The 24,270-nt window shown below is 31.0% G+C and overlaps 1 protein-coding gene across 3 annotated transcripts; it reads right to left on the bottom strand.

Annotated features, from left to right (window-relative positions):
* Positions 1 to 333: 333 nt before the first annotated feature.
* LOC122522345 (cytochrome P450 306a1) lies at positions 334 to 23,646 on the bottom strand. Of its 3 annotated transcripts, none has more exons than XM_043643389.1 (9): positions 23,617 to 23,645; positions 22,892 to 23,027; positions 22,304 to 22,663; positions 4,277 to 4,422; positions 3,119 to 3,321; positions 2,197 to 2,494; positions 1,370 to 1,522; positions 919 to 1,093; positions 334 to 577 (listed from the first exon to the last, which is right to left on the bottom strand). In XM_043643389.1, the coding sequence occupies exons 3-9, from the start codon at positions 22,617 to 22,619 to the stop codon at positions 384 to 386; spliced, it is 1,485 nt and encodes a 494-aa protein (XP_043499324.1). In that variant the 5' UTR covers positions 22,620 to 22,663; positions 22,892 to 23,027; positions 23,617 to 23,645; the 3' UTR covers positions 334 to 383. The 3 variants fall into 3 exon arrangements, with proteins under 3 accessions (XP_043499324.1, XP_043499325.1, XP_043499326.1); XM_043643390.1 differs by lacking the exon at positions 23,617 to 23,645 and adding an exon at positions 23,102 to 23,120; XM_043643391.1 differs by lacking the exon at positions 22,892 to 23,027 and having other exon boundaries at positions 23,617 to 23,646.
* Between the last annotated feature and the right edge of the window lie 624 nt (positions 23,647 to 24,270).

The raw sequence follows: 24,270 nt of genomic DNA, 5'->3' as shown, positions 1-24,270 counted from the left end.
TATTTCGTATCCGTTCTGTAATTATTTTTTATTTTGCGTTATTATTTCTTTGCTTTTTTTTTTTATTTCTTTTCTTAATGAAAACTAAAATTGTAGAATAAAATACAGCACGTTAAATAAAATTTAATATATAAAATAATTCTAAAAGTATTAGTTACTTTATAGAAATAATAATTATTCCAAAGGTTAGGTTTCTTTTAAAAAAAAATAATTTCTTACTTACCAATGTCAGTTCTTAAAATACCCATTTGGTTTTCTTCATTTTTATAATTAAATTATGAAAATTCTCGTTTATTGTATAAAATTGCATTACATTTATATATTGTTCTCGAATAATGAATATTATTGTTATATAAAAATATAATAATATAGAAAAATACAAATCAATTGGTAAGATTTTCACGAAGAGTAAAAACCAAACGATGAGGTTTTGGAATTAAAGTGATACCACATTCTCCTTCAAAATCTATCGATGAAACGTTTGGTGGAATCGAAATAACGAATCGATGAAGAATCCTTGCCGAGAATAAAAACAAAATCATTTTTGCTAATTCGTCTCCAACGCAGCTACGTTTTCCTAAGGAAACCAAAAAAAAATATATATTATCATATATATTTTTATTTTTAATATTAATTATTCCGTTAGTTAAAATCATTCATATTCATATCGATTGATAAAATTAAAAATACAAAAAATATTTCAAAGAATTCGAAGTAGAGAATTATTCAGTGTTGCTGAATAAACAAAAACAAAGAAACAAACAAAACGTGATAAATAAAACGAACGTAATTTAACCGAACCGTTGAACCGCGTTACCTTCGAATCGAATGATTGGTCGACTGCAACACACAGTATCCTTGTACTATGAACGGCATATAACATTTTTAGCGAACACAGAATCTTTGCCATTTACTTACCAGTTTGGAAAGGCAAGAATGCTTCCGGTTTAGCGAGGCTACCATCGTCGGCAATGAATCTGTCAGGTTTGAAATCTAAAGGATCTTTCCAATAAGATGGATTTGTATGAATGGACCATTGCAATGGTACGATCATTGTACCTTTTGGAATATCATATTCACCTATTTGGGTATCCTAAATTTAACAAGTAAAAAATTATAATACATTTGTTATTTTATCCTTGAAATATTACGTCAGATTCATATGAATAATTAATTTCTTAATAATCATTGAAACACGCGGTATTTATAAAAACATATTTCAAGTTTTAACTATCCGTGACATTTCTTCTGAATATGTTATTTATAAGAATGAAAAAAAAAGCATTTAAAAAAAACAAGGTATATGCATTTAAATGAGAAAAGGTCTTTGAATCTGTTCGCGTGGCTTACATCAAAAGAAATAAAATACCTCGATAGTTCCGTGAGGTATACCAACTGGAACAACACTTCTAAGCCTTTGTACTTCCGCTATTGTTGCTTCTAAACGCGTCAAAATAATTCTATCCTCCAATGTTGGTTCTTTATCTGATAACACCTGTTGCATCTCTCGACGAATCTTTTCCTGATATTCAAATACAGATGTACATTATTGTATAAGTATAAAATATCACAGATAAGTATTTGGTATTGGGTATTTCTTTTAATTCAATTTTTAAAGAAATAAAATGATAAGTGTTTTATAAAATATAGAAAAATGTTTTTGTTAAAATGAGGGAATAGCAACGAACTATTATTAAATTATTCCTAAACGATTGGCAATAGTTTCGTTTGGTATAAATATTGAATTTATAAAAACAGGCGCCATTTTGAAGTGCAACTAACCTCAATAAATTTTGCACTGCGTCAAATTTTGTATTTCCTTGTATCTGTAATCGTATCGATCATATTTTAAATAAAAACAACTTTTCAAAGATTTTTCAGACATATTTTCACATATGTTTAATAGTAATATAATTAATGATTGATTAATATCAGATATCTCTCTATTGATCGTAATTTAATTCCCGTTAGATGTCGGTGTTAACTAAAAACTTGCGCCATATTGAAACGAAACTAACCTTAAATAAATTTCATTATTCTTTCTACGAAATTATTTTAATATTCTTTTTAAAAAAAAACTTTGTAATATATTTATCAGACCATTCTTGCGCATTATTATATTTATATAAAAAAAAAATAGGAACACGTTGAGAAATAAGAATCGATAAAAATTAAAAAAAAAATAATACTTTGTACCTGTTCCTGCGGATAAGCAGCCACGAAAAGAAGAAACCAACGTAGAGTAGTCAAGGTCGTATCTGTTCCTGCACCGAAAATGTCAGCGAGCAAATGATAATATTGTTGTTCGGTAAAATATCCAAGGTTGTTCGATTCCATCATTCTGTTCGTCATTTCATCGTTGAATGCGGATAAAATACTATCGTTGTTAACGGGATTTGATCGATGTTCATCGATAATTTTTTGATAAATTTGATGAGTTTGTACTTTGCCATCGATCAGATTGTACATCGTTTTACCGTATTGCGGCAAAAATCTGCGAAGTATAATAAATATATTAGTGTTTTATATTGAATAGAAGAAAAAAAAACATTTATTTTTCTTATCTCATTGTCAGTTAAGGAGAGTAAGAAAAATTTTGTTATCGAGGTTAAATTAATTATCAGGTGAATCGATAACGATTGACACGCCTACTCGCAATTAAACTCACCATTATTCTACTATCGCTTTTAATAAACACGGTTACAATATCGCAGGTCATTTTTCTTCTATTTTTTTTTTGTTTACGTTTACTTTTACTTTTTTTTTAATCTTTTTTAAATACATACAACAAGCATTTTTTTTTACATTCCGATAAACATTGTACTCTCGTAATTAAATCCTTCACATGCATATTAAATTTGTCGTGAGTCATCGTGAGTGTCGTAATTGGATCATTGGATGGACAATAATAAGTTTAAATAAAATCAAAAACAAGAATAATAAATTAATGATATAGGAATAATTTTTTGGGGATATTTTTTTTTACCACGAGTACGACGAGAGAAAAAGAAATGAAAATAATGTTAATTCGTAGTAATAGCAATTTGTATTTATCAAAAAAGTTAATCAATATTGAAATTGAAATTTTGTCTTTAAACGAATGATTTCCTGGGCTTACCTAAGAAATGGTAAAAAATTTAATGGTCCCGCAACGCCTATGTGTTTAACTCCTTCCTCTTGTAATTTTCGAAGCCACGTCCAAACACGATCGTCCTCGTCGTAAGTTTTACCGAACACGAGATCGTTCATCAAATTTCCTACGCAATGATGCAACGTCTCGTTCGGATCGAAACCATCTTCCGTAGATCGATCCTTCAATTTCTACGAACGAAAACGAAACACAAAAAAGAAGCACAAAAAATCCCATCAACAAATTTTTAAAATACAATTTATTCGATAGAGATTGATCGATCGATTAATTAATTAATTTATTCAGTAATTTATTTATTCTCAAATTTATGATGTACATGTATAAATATTTAATTTTAATGAAACTTAATTTTTTTTGGGTTTTTTTTTTGAAGTTATACTTCTTTTGACGCGTTGGGAAAAATGTAATGGGGAGTGATTTTGTTCCGAGCGTCTGGAAAAACGACACCATGAAGTTTGTCAATATTTACGACGCGCGGCAAAGCGATTTCAAGTATACGGCGTGAAGTTGTCTTCTCTTCTTCTTCCCCCCTTTTTTCTCAAGCGGGTCACCCATCCAAATACTAATCGTACTCAGCGCTGCTTTACTTAAATGATCGAAGCGAGAACTAATGCTGTAACCGCGCCATGGCTGTTGACGCGTGAAGTAATTCGATATATCTCTCTTATATTTAGTGTGGACTGATATCTATATTTTGATATTTTCTTTTTCTTTTTTTTTATTCTTTCTTATATATATATAATAATAATTATTTTTTTTTAAGTTATTTTTTTTCTTTGAAGTTTTTTTTTGAAGTTATTTTTGAGGTTATTGAGGTTATGTTCGTTTTGGTACGGCAAAGAAGTATAACTTCTTACGTGCGTACATAAGTACACACACCAGTTTTTTTATTCTTTCTTATATATATAGATATATATATATATATATATATAATAATTATTATTTTCTTTTTTAAGTTATTTTTTTCTTTGAAGTTTTTTTGAAGTTATTTTTGAGGTTATTGAGGTTATGTTCGTTTTGGTACGGCAAAGAAGTATAACTTCTTACGTGCGTACATAAGTACACAAACCAGTTTTTTTTTGTTTCTTTTTATAGAACATTATATGAAATATAAATTTTGCCTACCGAAATGCATTCATTTACAACTGCGAGAATTCTTCCTTCCATCTTATCCCTTTTCAATCCGAATTTGACCATTCCTAGATTTTTCAAGCATCCTGCAACGAACTTCCTTTGATCTTTCCAAAGTTCACCCTCGGCGCAAATCAGACCTGGACGACGGCAACATAAAAAGAAAAAAAGAAATAAAAAACTAGAAAGAGAAGAAAAAAAAAGAGAGATTCTCTCTCAGCGAAAGAAGAAAAATAGTTTTACGGGATTATATAGGTATATTTATTTTTACGATTTCTTTTTTTTCCTTTTTTTCTTTTTGACAAAGGTGATGATCCTCGGTGGTTGCACTTTCAATGGATGAGAATAATAAATAAAAATCTATGGGTTTTTTTCTCGAGAAAAGAAAAGAAAATAAGTGATTGGTCGAGTAGAATGGTGTGTAATGGTTACGGGAAGGGGCAAGAGGGGGGAAGGGTTGGGATTGTTGGAAGAAAAAGAAAAATAGCTAGAGGATTAACTTGACACCGTGTAAGTAGGCGGTGCCACTGAACTCATCGAAGGATTAATACTTGAATGAATAAACAATAATCTCACCGCACCTACTCCTTTTTTCCTCTCCCCTCCCCCTAGCCCCCCCTCACCTCACAACTACTACTCTTTTTCTCTGTATATTTCTATCTTGTATTTTCTTTTTTTTTTTTTTTTTTTAATATTAATCTTACTCACTTCAACTGCCTAGTCGATGAGATAAGCCAGTTATGTTGATCGATCCTATCACGCTTGTTTGCAATTGCTATTATGAAAATTGTTAAATGATCGACTGGACGTTTATTTGATGATCACTCGTTGATTATTCTTTCGAATCAAGATTTTTTATTTATTTATTTATTTATTTATTTGTTAGATTGTGTTCCAATGGAAAAACTGAATTTGGATTTTTTTCTTTTGTATTAGAAAAAGAAAAAAAGAAAAAAGAATAAAAATATCTAGGATCACTCGTTGATTATTCTTTCGAATCAAGATTTTTTATTTATTTATTTATTTATTTATTTATTTATTTGTTAGATTGTGTTCCAATGGAAAAACTGAATTTGGATATTTTTCTTTTGCATTGGAAAAAGAAAAAAAGAAAAAAGAATAAAAATATTTAAGAATACTTGTAATTTCTCTTGAAATGAATTTATTTTTTCTATTTTTTTTGTAAATATTTTTCTCGAGGTTTTGACAAATATCAACGAACTTTCGTAAGATCATACAAACGAGTTGATCTTTCGATCGGATCTTCAACGGATTCAGGAAAAAAAAAAGAAACATAAATTATTTTCGTTCCTAAATGCTAAACGATTCTACATTTAGTCAATTTTGAAAAGGTGAATATTTTAGCAATAATATAAATGATGGAATTTTTGAGTATAATAAATGGTAGTAGTATTTTTTATTTAGATTTTATATTAATAGGTTGTTAATACAAAAAGAAAAAACTTAATATTACACAAAGTTATTCATTCAAAAATATTAAACACACATTTTTTTCTTTTTTTTATATACATAAATATACGATTTATTTTAATCAATATTAAGTATACCAAAAAAGAGTATCTGACTATAAAAAAAATACGAAAACATAATTATTGAAATAAAATAACTCAAATATTTGTTTTATGCAATACACAACAGGATCTGTTATTTATTCGGATATAAAATATTAAAATTCTTTTCAACAAAAGACAACAGCATAAAAATTTCTCTTCAAAATTTCTTTCTAATAATTTCGATTGGAAATAAGATGCACCAATGCGTTTCAAGTAATCCAATAGAAATAAATGCATGCGGGACCAAAATAAATGCACTGGTTGATGTTAATATTTGCATTAACATTAGAAAAAATATTGTACAAGTTTAAAATAATAATTTAGAAATACATTGGATTAGAAATAAAAATAATAGGTCGAACAGTTGTCTCAAAATTTGGCAAAGAAACCAGATATGGGTGTCTAACAAATATCCTGCCATTTGAAACTATTGTTCTAAGTTTATGGTAGATTAGAAAATGTTTTTCTTTCTTAAAAAAACAGGAAACATAAATTATTAGATCGCAAAATGTCTAAAAGATAATGCTGATCGAGTTCAAAGACACTTTTTGATATTCGAAACTTTCTGGTGACCAGATGAAACAAACCCCATAGACAATAACCTAAACTCATTGTTACCAAATTTTCTCTCAAGAAACAAAAGAACCTAAGGAAGTGATTTAGGTCTGAAAAGATTCGAAAAATTCTTGAATTTGACTCGATGACTCATTTTTTCAACCTCCTGTTCCCTTTAAACCACACGTGGGACTAAAAAAACAACGAAGCTGAACACCATTGGCCTTCTTTGAAACTTCAAATTACAAATTGCAATACTAAAGGAGATACCAGTGAGAAGTTTTTATTAGATTAATTGTTAGATAGGTGTTTTTTTTTCTTCTTCTTCTTTTGTTTGTTTGTTCGAAAACGCATTAGAGGGACGGGTTGAAAACTTTTGTGAGAGAAAATAATAAATAAAATAATAAATATAAAATATATAATATATAAATAAAAATATATAATAAAAAAAAATAATGATCATAATTGTTAAAAGATCGATTGGAAATTTGTTTGTTTTTTTTTATTTAAATTAATTCTAATTAATCTTATCGTTAAGTAATTTTTTTTTTTGTATTTTTAAAAAACGTGACTTATTCTATTTTCAAAATAAATTTGTTGTTTGCGATATTACAGAAAAATGTAAAACAAAGATGACGTTTTTAAATCGTATTACGTTTGAAAGTATTTCAAAATATTGAAAAAAGTTCATTTACGTAAAAGTATATAAAACAAATGTGACATATAGAAAATTTTTCTTGCAATATTGATTTGAAAGAAAATTTCAAGATGCTTTAAAAGATTAAATCCTCGTTATTGATGATAGTAAAAAATATCGATGCTGTGACGTTTACGTTTACGTTTACGTTTTAATCTTTTAAAAGAGGTGTATTTTACAAGCAAGTCACACATTCGAGTATCGCTGCCAAGAGAATGATCTCGGAATCCTGATGATCCACGAGATTATTGAGGTTTACGATCAACGTGCTTAAAGGAATACCGAATAAGATCCTTCGCGATGATCATGCACCTTTTTTCTTGTTTTTTTTTCCTTCTTTTAGGTGTATCATCGTGTCACGAATTTTCGTTCTGAATAAAAAGAAGGGTTGTTTGTTATAACTACCCCCTTATTTGTAAAAAAAATTTACAAAAAGTGAACTTTTTCGAACTTTCGAATAGCAGTGTTAAAAAATAAAATTTGTTATTGCATTAGACATTGTTATTATTATTATTATTGTTTTCAAACGTCTTGGTTTACAAAGAACGTAATAGAATCCAGATTCAAGGCCTTAGTTTTCCTTTCCTCAAATACCAACGATCTGTTCGCATTCTAACTATAATATCATCTAACGTAAACGTTTTTATTTTTATACTGGGTGTTCCAAATGTCAATTTACTTGGATACACAATTATTAATCAAAATAATAATATTAATAATTATCTTTATTGATCGTAGTGTTGTTGTTGTTAACAAAAAGAGATGATTATTTCAAATATTTACTTGAAAACACATTGACAGTTCTGTAAGTGACACACAAACAAACGTGCGTGCGCATGGTAAACAAAAAAGAAACGAATAATTGTAAATCGAATTGTAATTAATTTTTCCTGCACGGTTCATTCGACACGCTAATTTAAACGTATACGTGTCATACATTTCTTTAAGTACCCATAAACAAATGAGAAAACAAAACATACAAATAAATTATGTTCAAGTTAACGATGATATTGTTTAACGCGCGTTAAACTTTATCCAATTAAATTGAACAATACTCGATTAATTCGCTACTCGTTCTAAGAATCATCATCATCATCATCATCATCACCATCATCATCATAATCAGTGGTGTCGAGTAAAATAGTCGATAGGTCAGTGTCGTATTTAAATGACCGCACCGATAAAACTTTCCGGGATGCGTCATCATCGTTACAAGAGTCCCTCACGAATAAATCCTCTCGACAAGTATTTCTTTTCTTTCCTTTCTTTTATTTTTTTATAATACTTGTCCGTTCATACGATTAGATGGAAAGCGTTAAGAAAAAAATTCAACAAAGAAAGAAAGAAAATAATCAATTGGATTTTTTTTTTTCCATATACACCTATATATACAGAAGAACGTAGAATTTGCTATCGTTTCTTACGCAACTAAACAGCACACCTAGCTCATATATCGTGTAGTAGTAGTAGTAGTAGTTGTCAGTTACCCGATGGCATGATTTCAAGAGATGACATCATCGAAAAATAAGAGATGCAAGGAGGAGTAGCAGGAGCAGCAGCACGGGGAGGGGGGTAGGAGGAGGGGGAGGAGGAAAAGAAGGTGGAGACATTTTCGGCGCAATTCGTGAACCGCCAAAAATAAAACACCGGTTTTTCGTGATAGTAGAAACGAATAATGAACATACATACATATACACACATACATACATATATGTGCATGTATATGTATATGTGTGAAGTTGGTTGAGTCGAAGAAGAAGTTTCAGGGCCGGTCGTTCCACCTCGCCATACGACTACGGAGAACCGATAACTGCAGTGAAGGGTGGTGGAGGAGGGGCTGGGAAAGAAGGTAGGTAGGTAGGTAGGTTGATAGGTAGGTAGGTAGGTGCAAAAGAGGGGAGGGAGGACAGGTAAAGAGAAAAGAGTTGGAGGACTCGAAGCTCTCACACACTGTCGTCATACTGTCCAAATACAGTCGATCGATCATTAAATGTCCCGTTTACTATACCTCGTAATGCATCGATGTTGGTTAATCGATTTTCACGTTAAATCGTATTCATCGAGATCGGTGTTTTAGATTCATTTAAGAACATTTATTTAGATTAATCGGTTCGTTGATGTATAATATATTGGTTCGGGATAATATTCCTTCATTTTAATAAATATTATATTGTTTTCAATTATGTTTGCAATTTTTTTTTTTCAAATATTCTATATTTTTACATGTAATTATCTATGTAATATATAATTTAATTGATTTTTTATCTTGTCCAGAAATTAAAATATTAAAATGGGTATCACAGGAAATTTGGACGGGTTATAGATTCTTCTTGAACGTTATTTTTGAATTAGTTGAACGTTTCGTCCCTTTATTGGGACTTTATCAGCAACTGAACATTACAAATTTGAATTTTTAATTTTTATATTAATAAGTCATAATAAATTTCAATTGATTTTCAAACTAAACATTAAAAATAAATAAATTTCAAACATAACAAATTTAAATAAATCAATTTCAAACTGAACATTACAAATTTTAATTTTTAATTTTTATATTAATAAGTCATAATAAATTTCAATTGCTGATGAAGTCCCAATAAAGGGACGAAACGTTCGACTAGTTCAAAAATAACGTTCGAGAAGAATTTATAACCCGTCCAAATTTCCTGTTATACCTATTTTAATAATATATAATATATAATTATATCATAAAAATGTACATGCTTATGATATTATAATTATGGGAGTGAATTAAATCACTCATAAAAAAGATCTTTTTTTTTCTCACACACACACAACGTAATACTTATGATTTATTATAATATATCAAGAATTATATTTTTTTAATTGAATTTTGTTGACTCGGTTCAACGAAGGAGGGGGTGAGGGTGCACGATTCGATTGCACCGTGAAAATAAAAAGAAGAAAAAAATGAAATTTAAATACTTGTTATTCCTAAGACAAATAATCTCGAGAATTATCGTAGACGGTGTTGGAATTTTCGTTGGAAGGGAAAGAAAAGGCTGAGGGTGATGCGGTGAGACGGTTCGAAAGCTGTCAAAAAAAATCTATATATATATATATTGTATCCCCGGGGTACAAGGTCGACGCATGATTTCACCAAGGCAAGGCAAAGAAGCGACTTCGCAAGCAAATGGGCTAAAATTCTTCGGGAAAAGTCAAGAAACCGAGACGTCCTTGACATTCGAGAGAGTTTCAACCTTTATATTTTATACGTTGGTAGGTATGCCAGATGGATATTGGCATAGTGATCTTCTCGTTCTGATGGTTGCTTTTTTCGTTTCGTTTCGTTTTGTTTCTTTTTTTTTTTTCAAGTGAAACAACTTTTGGGAAAGGGGTAACGAGAAGAATTTTCGAACGAGACGAAAAGTGAAAGGGATTTTTTCGTCTCTTCGTAGGGATAAGAATGAAATTCGAATTGAGAGGGTGAAATTCAGTGGGTAACGTTGCGGTTTACAATTGCACTCAAACAGGATACAATGTTTTACTAGTATAATAGTAGAGAGTAAAAGAATCCAAATGACTGAAAATTATGTTTAATCGAACATATGAAAATCTATAGAAAACTTTTCTACAATGGTTAACACTGTTACTGTAGAAATTATTTTCATGAGGTATCACGAATTCGCGTTATTCTTAATAAATAATTGTTATAAATATTCTGACACGACTGTACCAGAGAATAATGAACTCTGTAAAATAATAATTATTTCATAATTAAATATAAAAATATAATACAATAATAAAATACATTTTATAATAAACCCGAATCGTCGATTAAGATTATGCTAATAATTTGCATTGATTATTAATTTGTGTAATACGAATAAAGGATGACCAAAAAAAAATTCATATTAATTGTAAAAGTGTCAAATGGTAATATGACAAGGATAATTTAGAAGGATTGTAAATTTATATTAAAATACATCTTACAATACACCCTAAATCATCGATTACAATTATTCTAATAATTTGCATTGATCATTAAATATTTCTATTACGAATTAAAGGGTGACCAACAAAAAAATTCATACCAAACATAAACGTGTCAAATAATAATATGACAAGGATAATTTAAAAGGATTGTAAATTTATATTAAAATACATCTTATAATACACCCTAAATCATCGATTACAATTATTCTAATAATTTGCATTGATTATTAATTTGTGTACTACGAATAGAGGATGACCAAAGAAGAAAATTCATATCAATGTAAACGTCAAATGGTAATATGACAAGGATTATTTGGAAGGATTGTAAATTTATATTAAAATACATCTTATAATACACCCTAAATCATCGATTACAATTATTCTAATAATTTGCATTGATCATTAAATATTTCTATTACCAATAAAAGGGTGACCGAAAAAAAATTCATACCAAATTCATACCAATATTGTATTACCAATAAACGTGTCAAATGGGTGATTAATTGAAAATGATAAATAAATCTGGAATAATTGTAAATTTATATTAAAATACATCTTACAATACACCCCAAATAAAAAATAAAATACATCTTATAATACACCCTAAATCATCGATTACAATTATTCTAATAATTTGCATTGATCATTAAATATTTCTATTACAAATTATAGGGTAACCAAAAAAGAAATTCATATGAAACATAAACGTGTCAAATAGATGATTAATTGTAACTGATAAATACATTTGAAAAGATTGTAAATTTATTAGAAAAACAAAAGAAAAAATATGATAAGTTCCTTAGAATGCACTTAGGGACACGATATATATAATACGGCGCTTCGTGTTTTTCTTAATGAAAGAAGAAGAAGCAGCAGAAGAAGAAGAAGAAGAAGAAGAAGAAGAAGGAGAGGCCGTCGGCACGTCCTTGCTGAGCTAACTGTAATTCCCTGCGGATGCAGAGCAGAACCATCGTTGACGACAGCTGCTGCTGCTTGGGAACTTCCTTCAAGGAGACCGATAAAAGTGAGAGTCCTTCGTTTCTCCTCGGAATAAGTCTCTCTCGATGACACACGACTTACACACGACCAACCAAACTCACGCATACACATATACACCCATATACACGCGCATACCAATACGAATACATTGCGGAGGAAGGGAAGAGTCCGGTTTGGACTCTCTCGTACCTAACCTATCCTATTCAAGTGGGAAGACTCGTTGAGAAAAGATTGACGTGGGAAACGAGAAAAATGAATTCATTAATAGAACTAACTGTTATGACCATTTCCAACTCGGACACACACACATCAATTCTCTTTTTTTTATCTTTTATATTATATATATATATTTATGAGTGTGTGTGTGTGTTTTTTGTTTGAAAGGAAAAATTGATCTAACTTGATAACAAAATATCTTATCGAAGGATCTGATATTATTTTGTTCTCTTGAAAAAGTAACACTAGTAATAGAAATAATTTGAATTTGTCGTATAAAAAATGATCCTTTTTTTTTTTTTATACCTATCCTATGATTTTCATTCGCAGGATTATTCGACAAGGAGTAACGTTGACCTGAGCGTCCTCGCAAAAGGACACTCGCCTCATTTCAAGGCTTCACTTCTTTCGTAATGGAAATTTACAGAGATGCCTAGACGTTTCTTCACATTGTTTTATTATCTTCCCTTTTTTTTGGTTCGATTATAACCCATAACATTCATTCATGTTGACATTAAATTGATGTGCACACATGTTGAAGTATTTTTATCTGAAATATTTCTAAAAATTTGTGTAATCAATATTCAAAATTTACGATTGCATTCTTACATTCTTCCTTTCTAAATTTAATTGTATCATAACCCCGTGTTTTAAAATTGAATAACTTCATTATCAGATTAGATTGAAACATCAAATGAAGTGTGCATATCTTTCGTGTTAATCTTAATGCATTTACTTTTTCCATTGATTTGTAGAAATTTAAGATTGGTCTCTACCAATAAGATAGTTGTTTCGATTCAGAGATAAAAAGTCAGTCAGTCAGTCAATCTCTCTCTCTCTTTCATTCTTTCTCTCTCAACGAGGAGAGACACCAAGGACGTCGAGAATTTCAGGTTCTGTCGACCCGCTTAAAGGCCAACGCCGTTACATCGCCAGACGGTTTTGACGATCACCGCGTGTACGATGCATACAAACAGGTCGATGCACCGTGACAACGACAACGACAACGACAACGACAACGACGATGGTTTAACGAGAGTTCTGCACCCATCTATCGATCTTCATACGATAACATTAACCTCACACACGTTAATACACGTCACCTGATTGGCTGACTAGATAAGTTACATTGCCCCAGGCCTAACTCATACACAATCCTCTCACTCCTTTCCCACCTCCACCCCTACCCCCACCCCTTGAAGAAAATGATCCTCCTTGGTTGAGTGCGAGGATTCTATGCAGTTAACATCAAAGGTGCACGACCGGCCTCGAATCTTCTTGTGCAATCGTTTAGATTGAAACGATCATCTATCGCTTCCGAACAACAACAACTATTACTATTACTATCATACTATTACTACTAACAATAATTAATAATTTTAATATGGTTACACGTGACTATATATATGAATGTTCAAATGTTAATTGAAATGTTAATGTTTTTTAACTCGTCCTGAACACTCACTTTCGATTCTCTCGTTTTTATTAATATGTTATAGGTAGTATTTGATCCAAGTATTTCCTGCAGTTATGGTTTTTTTTATCTTTTATGATTGGATAGGTTGTATACGAGATTGTAGAATAGAATATATGTGAGAGAATAAAATTAGAGAATTAGGATAAGTTAGATAGAGATATGTATCAATTTTGGTACGATTCGTATAATTAATTAAATTTTAAAAAATTGTTCCTATTAAATATCACAAGTTAATGATACGTTAATAAATTGTCTACGACATTTTTAAATCTTTGAAATTATCTTTACAAATTATATTTTCAATCAGCAATTAAATGAAATCTAATTAATCAATAAATTGTCAATTACCATATCAAAAAACTATGTTCTATTCGTTAATAATAATTTTTCTACAAAATAAAACTATTCTAAACTTATATAATTATTTATCATTGAAAACAAAACAAAAACAAAATGATCAAATTACCGTAAATGAAGTTGATGAAAAAGGAAGAAATTTAGATACGTCCCTATAAAGAAGAGTTCATAATGTAAGTTGCATAATGCGTTTAAGAATAACTACAGGGAACTTGTTATCGTCATGAATAAGAATAAGAAGAAGAAGAAGAAAAAGAAGAAGGTCTATAATAAATTAATCGGGTATTACGCAGAACATTATTCGTCGTACAACCCGCCATACCATGGCCTCATCAAAGAGAAGGAGGTAAGGTGAGGTAGATAGTACTGAACAGGTAAGAAACAAGCAACCAGTTTTACCAAGCTCATAAGAAATGTGAGCGAGAGCCCATAAAGGCTCACGTAAACGTGATGTCGGGTAATCACGGGTCTTGGACGGTGTACGAGGCACGCGCCTCCGTCAACGGATACATCTTTCCCCCTCAATTCCCCTCCAAACCCCCTCTTCCTCCTCTTTATCTTGTTTCTTTTCTTTTTTTATCTTCACCCATGAAAAACCTTCCTCAAACGACAATTTTCCGCATATTTGGGGTTAATTTCTTACGGGTATGTACGTATTAGGTTAAAAGGTATTAAGTTAGAGTTACAAAACCCTCTTTGGATCATAAAATTAAAGGGAAACGATTATTAATTATTAACGATACCAGAAAACATTTGTGAAATTAAACGAAACGCTTGTATCAGAATTCTATCATTTTTTGTGATATTTATTTAAATACAAATAATTATTTATTTATACAATTATTAATGGGATAGCGGGTAGACACTGTTCGCAATTATATAGCAAACAGGTCTATTTCAGGGATGCGACCCTGCCCACGCGAGCCTTGATTCTCTCCCATCTTCCAAAAACCGGGAGAAATCAAATCCTAACCTAAAATCCTACCTAACCTAAAATCATTCACATTCCTTTTACACTAATTCCTAACCCAATTAGAAGGGTATTTAATAGTCGATTAAAATGACTTATTAATAATAATGATGATGATAATGATTAATATTACAGAATATTAGCAAGTATTAAAATCCCTTAAATTCCTAACCTAAAATCGTACCTATAAATCATTTATATTCCTTTTACACTAATTGCTAACCCAATTAGAAAGGTGTCTAATAGTCGATTAAAATGACTTATTGATAATAATAATGATAATGATTAATATTACAGAATATTAACAAGTATTAAAACCCTTTAAATTCCTAACCTAAAATCGTACCTATAAATCATTCACGTTTTTTTTACACTAATTGCTAACCCAATTAGAAGAGTGTCTAATAGTCGATTAAAATGACTTATTGATAATAATAATGATGATGGTGATTAATATTACAGAATATTAGCGACTATTGAAACCCCTTAAACTCTGCAATCCTATTCACAGATCATCACGTACACTTGCATCCCTCCTATACTACTTCAACCCTGAGGAATGCCTAACCATTTAACTTGACACAGTTCATGATAAATGGTTACTATTATTGAAAACTAGCCATTCTTAAAATCCACAAAAATTTAGTACATCGTATTCCTTTTGAAAATGAAGGAAACCTATTTCCAACAATAGGTCAAACTCTCAAAAAGATCTTGAATGGAATGACTGGGCACAAGCCGACGATTAGGATAATCCTTGGATTTAGGGTCTCTGTCATGATGATGGTTAAAATATTGTAGAAAACTAACCATCTCCTAATACTCTTAAAAATTTAGTTTCAATACTTAGCCACTTATAGGATTCTATAATTTCGTTGATATTTATTTTGTCAAAAAAAAAATATTACTAACCTAAGTGATTAATGTTAATATTAAACAATTATTAAAATTAATAATCTTAAATACTCATTCGAGTTTAATTTTAGGATTATTATAATATTAAACGTCAAATGATTGTGATACGAAAAAAATATCGACAATTGTGAACATACTTTTCCTTATCATTTATTATGATATTAAAATATCACGCGTGCGATCATCGTCATCGTCGTTCTTGTTAATCTGACGTGATAGAAGAATTAAAAAAAAAATAGAAAATAAAAGAAGAGAAAAAATGAAAAATTATTTACAATAATGACGTTCTTTAATAAACCAGTTGAATGATACGCGTACTAACACCAACGCATTTTCTTGCCTTGTCGATGATTATACATCCGTAAGAACGTCATCGTTCTATCCTTGCACGACGAAATAGGAATTGAGAAAATCATTCTCCTACGATATTATTGGATTCTATTGACTACACTATGAGAAAATAAAGAGAGAACTGTGTTTAGAATGACGTTTGATGGGTGCACCAACGCTAATACTTTTTATTCCAGATCACGTTTACATACTTTTATGTTAATAAAACCGCGTATCATCGTCACGAATATCCTTCGTATTAATGAGTGACAGATTTTTCTTTTTTCTTTTTTTTTTTTTAATTTTCTGCAAAATTACATTCGACCTCGTTATTCTCATATTTGTCGTTGAAAGAACGAACTGCTGTTAACGTTCATGTTAATTGCGAATACACCGCTTTTTTTTTACATCCGATAAAATAAATGTTTGTACAAATCTTTGACATACTTTTACTATTATTTAGATTTTGCAAAATTCGACGTTTTTATATATAGCGCTAGCAAATATATTTTATTATTTTCTTTTATACAGATATTAAATTTCTTTCATATTTACGTTACAGTTCGAAACAAATTTACATGGATGAAGTATCTCAATTACAAGACATTTAATGCGTTTTAATTAAAAGAAAACTTTCCAAAACGAATTTCAACGTTAATCGCGAATTCAATATCACATTTATCCGTCAAAAAATTCATTTCGAAAAATAATTACGAACGAAGATATTCCTTTCCAAAAAATTCCTACGAGTGTTTGCCTACGCAGCGAATAAGTAGTATAAGTCAATATCAACGTAATCCGTCTGACTAATCCTAGTGTTGGATTACTCGGATCAATAAGAAATAACTTAGCACACGCAATAGCCATGCATGTGCATTAATGCATCATTTTCCTTTAAAGAAAAGGACATCCCTAAACGAAATATCTACACATTTATATGTTAGGTTATTTTCTCACACACATACAATGAAATATACAAAGAACGAGGTGTAGTACCTGTTGGGGGCGAAGGCGTGGCCAAACTTTTCCCCCACTAAGTTTTACCCCTTCCCATTTATTGCGGATACAACGCAGAAGTAAAGGTGGGGGATGGGGTGAGGGAGGGGATGGGGGAGGGAGAGGGGTTCAGAATAAGATAGTATAAGAGAAGAAGTCACGTGGAGAAAGAGAGAAAGATATATATATATAGAAAACGAGATTTCTCTGTTAAGCGGGAGGATCCTCAGAGAATGAATTTTAGTGGTGGGGGATTATTTGGAAAGGAGTGGGGGTAAAAACCATCTGGATGGGCATGGATGGGTTAGGCGCCTCGTGTAAGGCGCACAGAAGCGCACGGACGTTGCAGTAGAGCGTGCGTTTAGGGGTGCTTTCTTCTTCTTCTTCTCTCGACAATTTATTTTAATTCAATTAATTAACAATACATATATATATTGTAAAAATCGTGCACGAGTTTTTTTAATCACCCTATATATATATATATATTTGTGTTATTTACTTAGATCATATTTTTCAGGAAAAGATTAACGAACACGGAAAAATAAATTAATTTAACAAAATAAATTAAACAAATAAAATAACGTATATATAAGGAAAAAAATTAATATAAATAATCAAATTTAATAAAAACTTTTCTCTAATTAGGATCCAATGAGATACGAATAAATCGAGTAAAGTAAAAGAATATGTATAATAAAAAAAAAGGATTCTCATATCTCATTGTTAGTTAGATAAGAATCTTCGACATTTGATATTCGAAAAAAACGTAAAATGGTTGATAATAGTTTATTCCTGGTATAAAGAATCGAATCGTTAAATTTGCCAAAAGGATGAACAAAGGTTAGAGAGGCAAGCAGTGCTGCGGGCAGATAAAAATCAGCGATCTACCGTCGTAAAGACGTCGAAGTTAAGAAAACACGAGCACACATTCTCCCCCCTCTCCACACCCCACCTCACCCTCCTCCTGCTCCTCCTCCTCCTCCTCCTCCTCCTCGTTCTGTCCCATCTCGATAGTGAACCATCGAAGTTACCATCATCGTACTTCCCCCTTCGATTTCTACTTCACTCTTCTCCTCATCCCTCCCCCCATTCGTCCTCATCCTCATTTTATTCCACCACCACCACTCCCCTTTCTTTCTTTCATTTTTTTTTTTTTTTTTTTTTTTTTCTTTTTATTATAAAGAGGATTCGGGCTTTTGTTTCCAAAAGAGAACAGGGTTACTCGGACGATCGTAAGTTTCGAGTTCCCCCGTTGAAAAGTTCTCCTACAGGGTCACAAATTCCCATAAGAAAGGACCCCACAGATAATTTCGCAACTAACTGTGTACCACGAAACAACGAAGCTGAGGATGCAGGGACTGCGAGGGAGCCCAGTAAGAGGAGAATGAGGGAAGGGAGAGGAGGAGGATAATGAGGGGGAAGAGGTGAAAGGGGAAAGGAGTAAGAGGGGGGAGGGATCTTAAATATAGCGTCTTTGTTATACACCTTTGGAACACTCACTTTACGAAAATTTATTTCTCTGATCTTGATTGATCGCCAACAGGATTGTTTTTTATGAGACAGGATTGGTAAATCAATTGGGGGACGGGGGAGGGGGAAGGTGTATTGTTTCTTTTTATTCTTTTTTAACCTTTTCCTATTTTCAATAATTTTATATCGATTGTTATGTTAATTATTAGAGTTTAATTAGAACAATTTGATTGAAATGAATTGTTTCGCATGTAGGATATCGTATTTGTGTCTAAGAAAATTTAGAATAAATTAACATATTAATAATATTTTTATATTTAAAACAACAAGACAACAATAATAATGTAAACTGATTTTATTTGAAAGTAATCGTTTGAATTTCTTTTCGGTAATTTCAGTATTAATATAATAACTGTTATTTTTTTGAAAATGATCCGTTCGAAGCAAAACGTAAAATTATTCGCGTTAATTCTAAATAAAACAAAATATAAACGAAATTCGCGAATAATACAAATTTTGTACGAATAATTTGAACCTCAAGTATATTGCTACATTTAATTCGAACATATTATTAAATCGAATGAAATAAATTACAGTTATAATTTCTATTAATAAAAAAATTCAAATGATTTGAATTTAAACCAATAATTACGTACTCACGTACGTACGTAATGAAAAATATTGAAATTAGTATGAATATTTGTGATATTAAGGACACTCCTTAATCTCGTAGGACATCCGTTCGAGACAAACATAATCCGATAATAATAATCTATTTTATACAAGCAAGCAAGCAAGCAAGCAAGCAAGCAAGCAAAGCAATTCCTTTCGATATGTGTGTCACGGTGTTAGAAATCAGATCGACGGTAAGCGTTATTTGCGTTATAAGTAAGTAAGTACCTTAATCGTTGCCATGACGGCTCGTAAATCGAAAGTGGGTAACGGTAAAGCAAAGAGAAGGTATTATATATCAGGACAGAAACGTTATCAACAGGGAGCACCTAGGTACACTGATAAATCCTCAAAGAAAACAGTTTTACCTTTACGCTTGATCTATTTTATTATTCACCATCATACCGCTATAATACGCCTTTGCAAAACTCGACTAAGTTATACACACACATACACACATGTACACACATACACGTGTATGCATAAATTTCTATCTATCATCTTTAATAAAATAAGATGAAATGATTTTGAACTAAATTTACTTATCACTCTATAAACGTCGTTTATCTTCAACGATGACGGAACTAATGACGCCAATGTTAAAAGAAAACTATGATAAATAGAATAAATTCAGGATGATGACAAAACGTAACTGTTAATTATGAGTGAAATCTTTCGATTAGAAACACACGTTTGTTTTATTTTTATTTTATCTTTTTTTTTCTTTTTTCATTTAAATTAGGATTATCCTAGTTCTCAATATGTAAACGAAGATGAGAATATTTTAAACGAGTTAATTGATAGAAAATGAAACATTTTAAAAGATTTATCATCGTTTATTAAACCAAAAGTGGAAATAAAATATGACAAATGAAATACGTGATATATTGAAAATTAATAACACAATTATATCTAGCTAGTTAATTAAAATTAGATACTCATCATTCAACACACAGGAAACAATGGAATTGGTTAAAAGAAATTCGTTAGTATTATTTAAGAATATAAAATAAAGAAGGAAGGGAAAAGGAGGATATAAAAATGTGTAGAAAAGAATAATAATGTAATTGTGTGTATATGGTGTTTATATATATTTTTATATATGTGTGTATATGTGTATGTGAAAAGAGGAATCGAATAAGAGGTGACTTTCACTGTGCACACGCGTTAAGTGCTCGCGGAAGCGTCGTCCGATCTACCTACACCAAACTCTTTATTCGGAAAAAAAAAAAATATAAGAAAAGAAAATAAAAAATCAAGAACAGAGAGGAGAGAAAGAAAGAGAGAGAAAGAAGGCTTTCTGAAAACGTTGTAAATCCTTTGGACGGGCACGAAACACGACCTCGTTTCATACACGACGACGACGACACCGCCTTCCTTCTCAATTTCTTTCCAGATCCTAAACCTCAATGGCTAGCACGCGACGTTATTCACAAACTATAGGGTTCACGCATTATTATACTGGGGCATCACTATACACTATGGCTAACTGTATACCTGATACAACACCCACCCACTTTTCAAATGCTTGCCAAATTTTTTCTTTTCTTTTCTTTTGTATTCTCTTTTTCTTTGTCCCTTTTTTTTTCTTTTTTTGTATTCAACGTTTCTATTTTTTAACCCGTTGTTCATATATACATGGGTATTTGTTACAAAATAAATATTTTTTGTATATATTATTACTTATAATTCGTGTCACGTGTGTGTTGTATGCGTTAAGAAGATTAAAAGTGATTTATTTAAATAATTTGCGAAATAATAATAATAATTATAATACGATTAATAACGTGTTAAATAATATACCATATTTTTGTTTATATATTATTGCTTATAATTCGTGTCACGTGTGTGTTGTATCTGTTAAGAAGATTAAAATTGATTTATTTAAATAATTTGCGAAATAATAATAATTATTATAATACGATTAATAACGTGTTAAATCATATACCAACTGAATATGACAAATTTCGAGAGACTTCAATGCGCCTACAGAAAAGTATCATTTATGAAATTAAATTTCCTTTCAATCCTATGCAAAAATCTATTCAAAAGTATAGAATTTATTTTGTTGTTATTCTACTAAAAACTAACAAACAAAATGCATCTCATGATTTTAGATAAATTGTTCAGTTTGGATTATTTATTCAGGGGGTTGTTTTAGGATCCGTGTTTGATACAAATTTACCCTATTGGTTCTTAGCTACTGCTATTTTTCTTTTTTCTTTTTTTTTCATTTCTTTTGATTTTTTTTTTCTTTCGGGTTTAGTAGGTTAGTTGGCCCGAGTCAACTTCCTTCGTTAGAGGAACCGTTACGTCCTACAACACCCGCCTGCCCTTCCATTGTAACCGGTTGCCTTGTCTCTTATTGTTACCGGTTCTCTCTCTCTCTTTCTCTTTCTCTCTCTCTCTTTCTCATGGCGAGACGGTCTTTCGCTTTACGACGAGCAAGCCGATTCGTAATCGAGCCAAACGACCGTCTGGGACCGTCCTTTACCTTCCCGTTTACGATCTCTTTCTTCTTCGAGGAAGTCAAAACGATTTCGTTTCAAAACCATACGGCAAATATTATAATTCACCCGTAAGAAAAAGAAAAGAAACGCTTTCTTTACCCTCCCATTCGTCATTGTTAAATTTGCTCATTTTTTTGTTGTTAAATATTTCTTCCGTCAAATTCAACTGAAATGTTTTATTTAAGCCCATTGATTTTTAATTACTAGGGTCAAGTATAATTAATTCTAATTTATTCTTAATTGTTATAGTTTTGTTATATAATATTTATTGGTTAAATATTGATTAGATACTGATGAAGGATTAATGAATATAAATAATAACTTACCATAACCACGCATTATTCCATGAGTCAAATATAATGGTGCTCTTCCAGAAAAGGTACCCTTGGCAAGTACCTGTCGTATCAATCGAGGATCCGATAATAAAACCGTATAAACGGATCCCATTTTCAATCCACAAATTGGCCCATATTTTCTGGTCAGTTGGGTGAGCGTTTGATGGGGAGCTTTTGGATTCAACCATGGCAAATAACCTACTATTGGTAAGCCTAATGGGCCCGGTGGTAATCGATGTTTCTTACGATTGGTGTAATAAAATATGACCAATAGTAGGAAAGTTAAAATGATCAGAAATATCGACATCTCAAAGTAGTGGTGGCGGTGATGATGATCGGTACGATGATTTTCTGCGAATAATACGAACAAATCTCACGTGTTTGTTTCTTAGAAAGAAACACATTCTTAAGTGTCATTGCACTTTACGCGGAATATGAAGATGAAGAGGAATGTTGAAAAGAAGATAAAAGAAAAATAAGAAAAAAAAACAAATTACGTAAGAACAGGATGTCGATGGTTAATGGTAATCGCCGCATCTATCCCAGAAATCGTTAACGATAGATACGAATGATAATTACCTTTCTCCGACGAACGAATGAGCAACTTGTATATGAACTTATCGGATTATCAAGATTCGCTCACGTGCAAAGAACGAAGAGGACGAAGAGAAACGATACGTTGCTGCTGCGGTTATCCGATATAGGCCGACACGTGCTACAACACGTGCAGATAAATACGTCGCTAATTCCAAACAACCATTATTATTTTCTTACGGGGAATGAACTTACGATTTAGTGCGTCGTTACGCTTCATTTATTTCATTTGATCAATACGAATATCACCGATTATAATATTTTCTTTTTATTCCCCCCTTCTTTTCTTTTTTTTATTACTTTGGGTTAAATTTTATTCGAAGGATAAAAAATAATAATTTAATTGCGTTTTGATTTAATTATTAATTGACATTTATTCGATTAATATTCTACGAAATCAAAAGAGAACAAAAAAAACGATTAAATTAGTAAAAATCGTTAATCGTATCGTTTAGAAATAATATTGTGGAATCATTTCTATATTAAAACGTATAGTTCGTGGTATAAGATACCGAAAAATCTTGGCATCCATCATGCGTAATGGCACGCATTACATACTGATCAAATTAATCTCAATTTTGAAGATTGATTTGTTTTCTAACCTAACAAATGCGATAATTACTTTAATCAAATTATTTTGAACTAATTTAAAACGATATTTATATATATAGTAATGGATAATACATGAAATATTATTTTCTAAAACTCACCCAAGATAAACCCGTTTACGATGGCGGACATTAAACTTGTGAACGGTGGACGACTTCAGCGCCCGCCAAATCGAAACTTTGTGAAACTGAACGGGATGCGCGGGAATTTTAAATAAAAAAAAAGAAACCGGAGGAAATACTTTTCTCACAATTGTTTTCTTTTATTTCGAAACGTTCGAACAATCTTTCTAAACAAATGAGAAAATGAAATTTAATCTTTTCGACGTGTCGTTCGAGTATAAGCACACGAAAACAAACAAAAAAACAAACAGAAAAAAAGAATTTTACGCACTGCTCGTCGGATACTAAATCTTTTCAATCCGGTTCTTCTTTGTCTTTTTTCTCTCTCTTTCTCTTTCTTTCTCAAAAGAAGAAGAAGAAGAAGAAGAAGTAAAAAAATAAAAAATAATAAAAAGAAAAATACACGAACGATCCAACTTCGACGACGGCGTCGAATCAAATGCGTTTTCCGAATCGTCCAGGTAAGATAATCTTTCGGAATGATTTGACTGTGAAATTAAAGACACGTTTTATTCAACATGAATTTGATATCACCTGGATAGATCGAACCCGAATGCATTGGCGACGAGACTATATTCGATCAATTTTTCAAATTCTTCGAGCTGAAAATACTTCATTTCAATTTTCCAGATT

This window comes from Polistes fuscatus, unplaced genomic scaffold (assembly GCF_010416935.1).
Source record: "Polistes fuscatus isolate 324 unplaced genomic scaffold, CU_Pfus_HIC Scaffold5, whole genome shotgun sequence".
Taxonomy (NCBI): domain Eukaryota; kingdom Metazoa; phylum Arthropoda; class Insecta; order Hymenoptera; family Vespidae; genus Polistes; species Polistes fuscatus.
Note: the sequence above shows the minus strand (reverse complement) of the source record. Positions and strands in the feature narration are given on the sequence as shown.

Coding starts and splice junctions, on each gene's coding strand:
- LOC122522345 (XM_043643391.1), bottom strand. CDS start 22,619: ATGTCGATATTTCTGATCATTTTAACTTTCCTACTATTGGTCATATTT. Junction 3,322..4,276: donor TTGTAAATGAATGCATTTCG/GTAGGCAAAATT, acceptor TTTCGTTCGTAG/AAATTGAAGGATCGATCTAC. Junction 1,523..2,196: donor CTGCTTATCCGCAGGAACAG/GTACAAAGTATT, acceptor TTTGAATATCAG/GAAAAGATTCGTCGAGAGAT.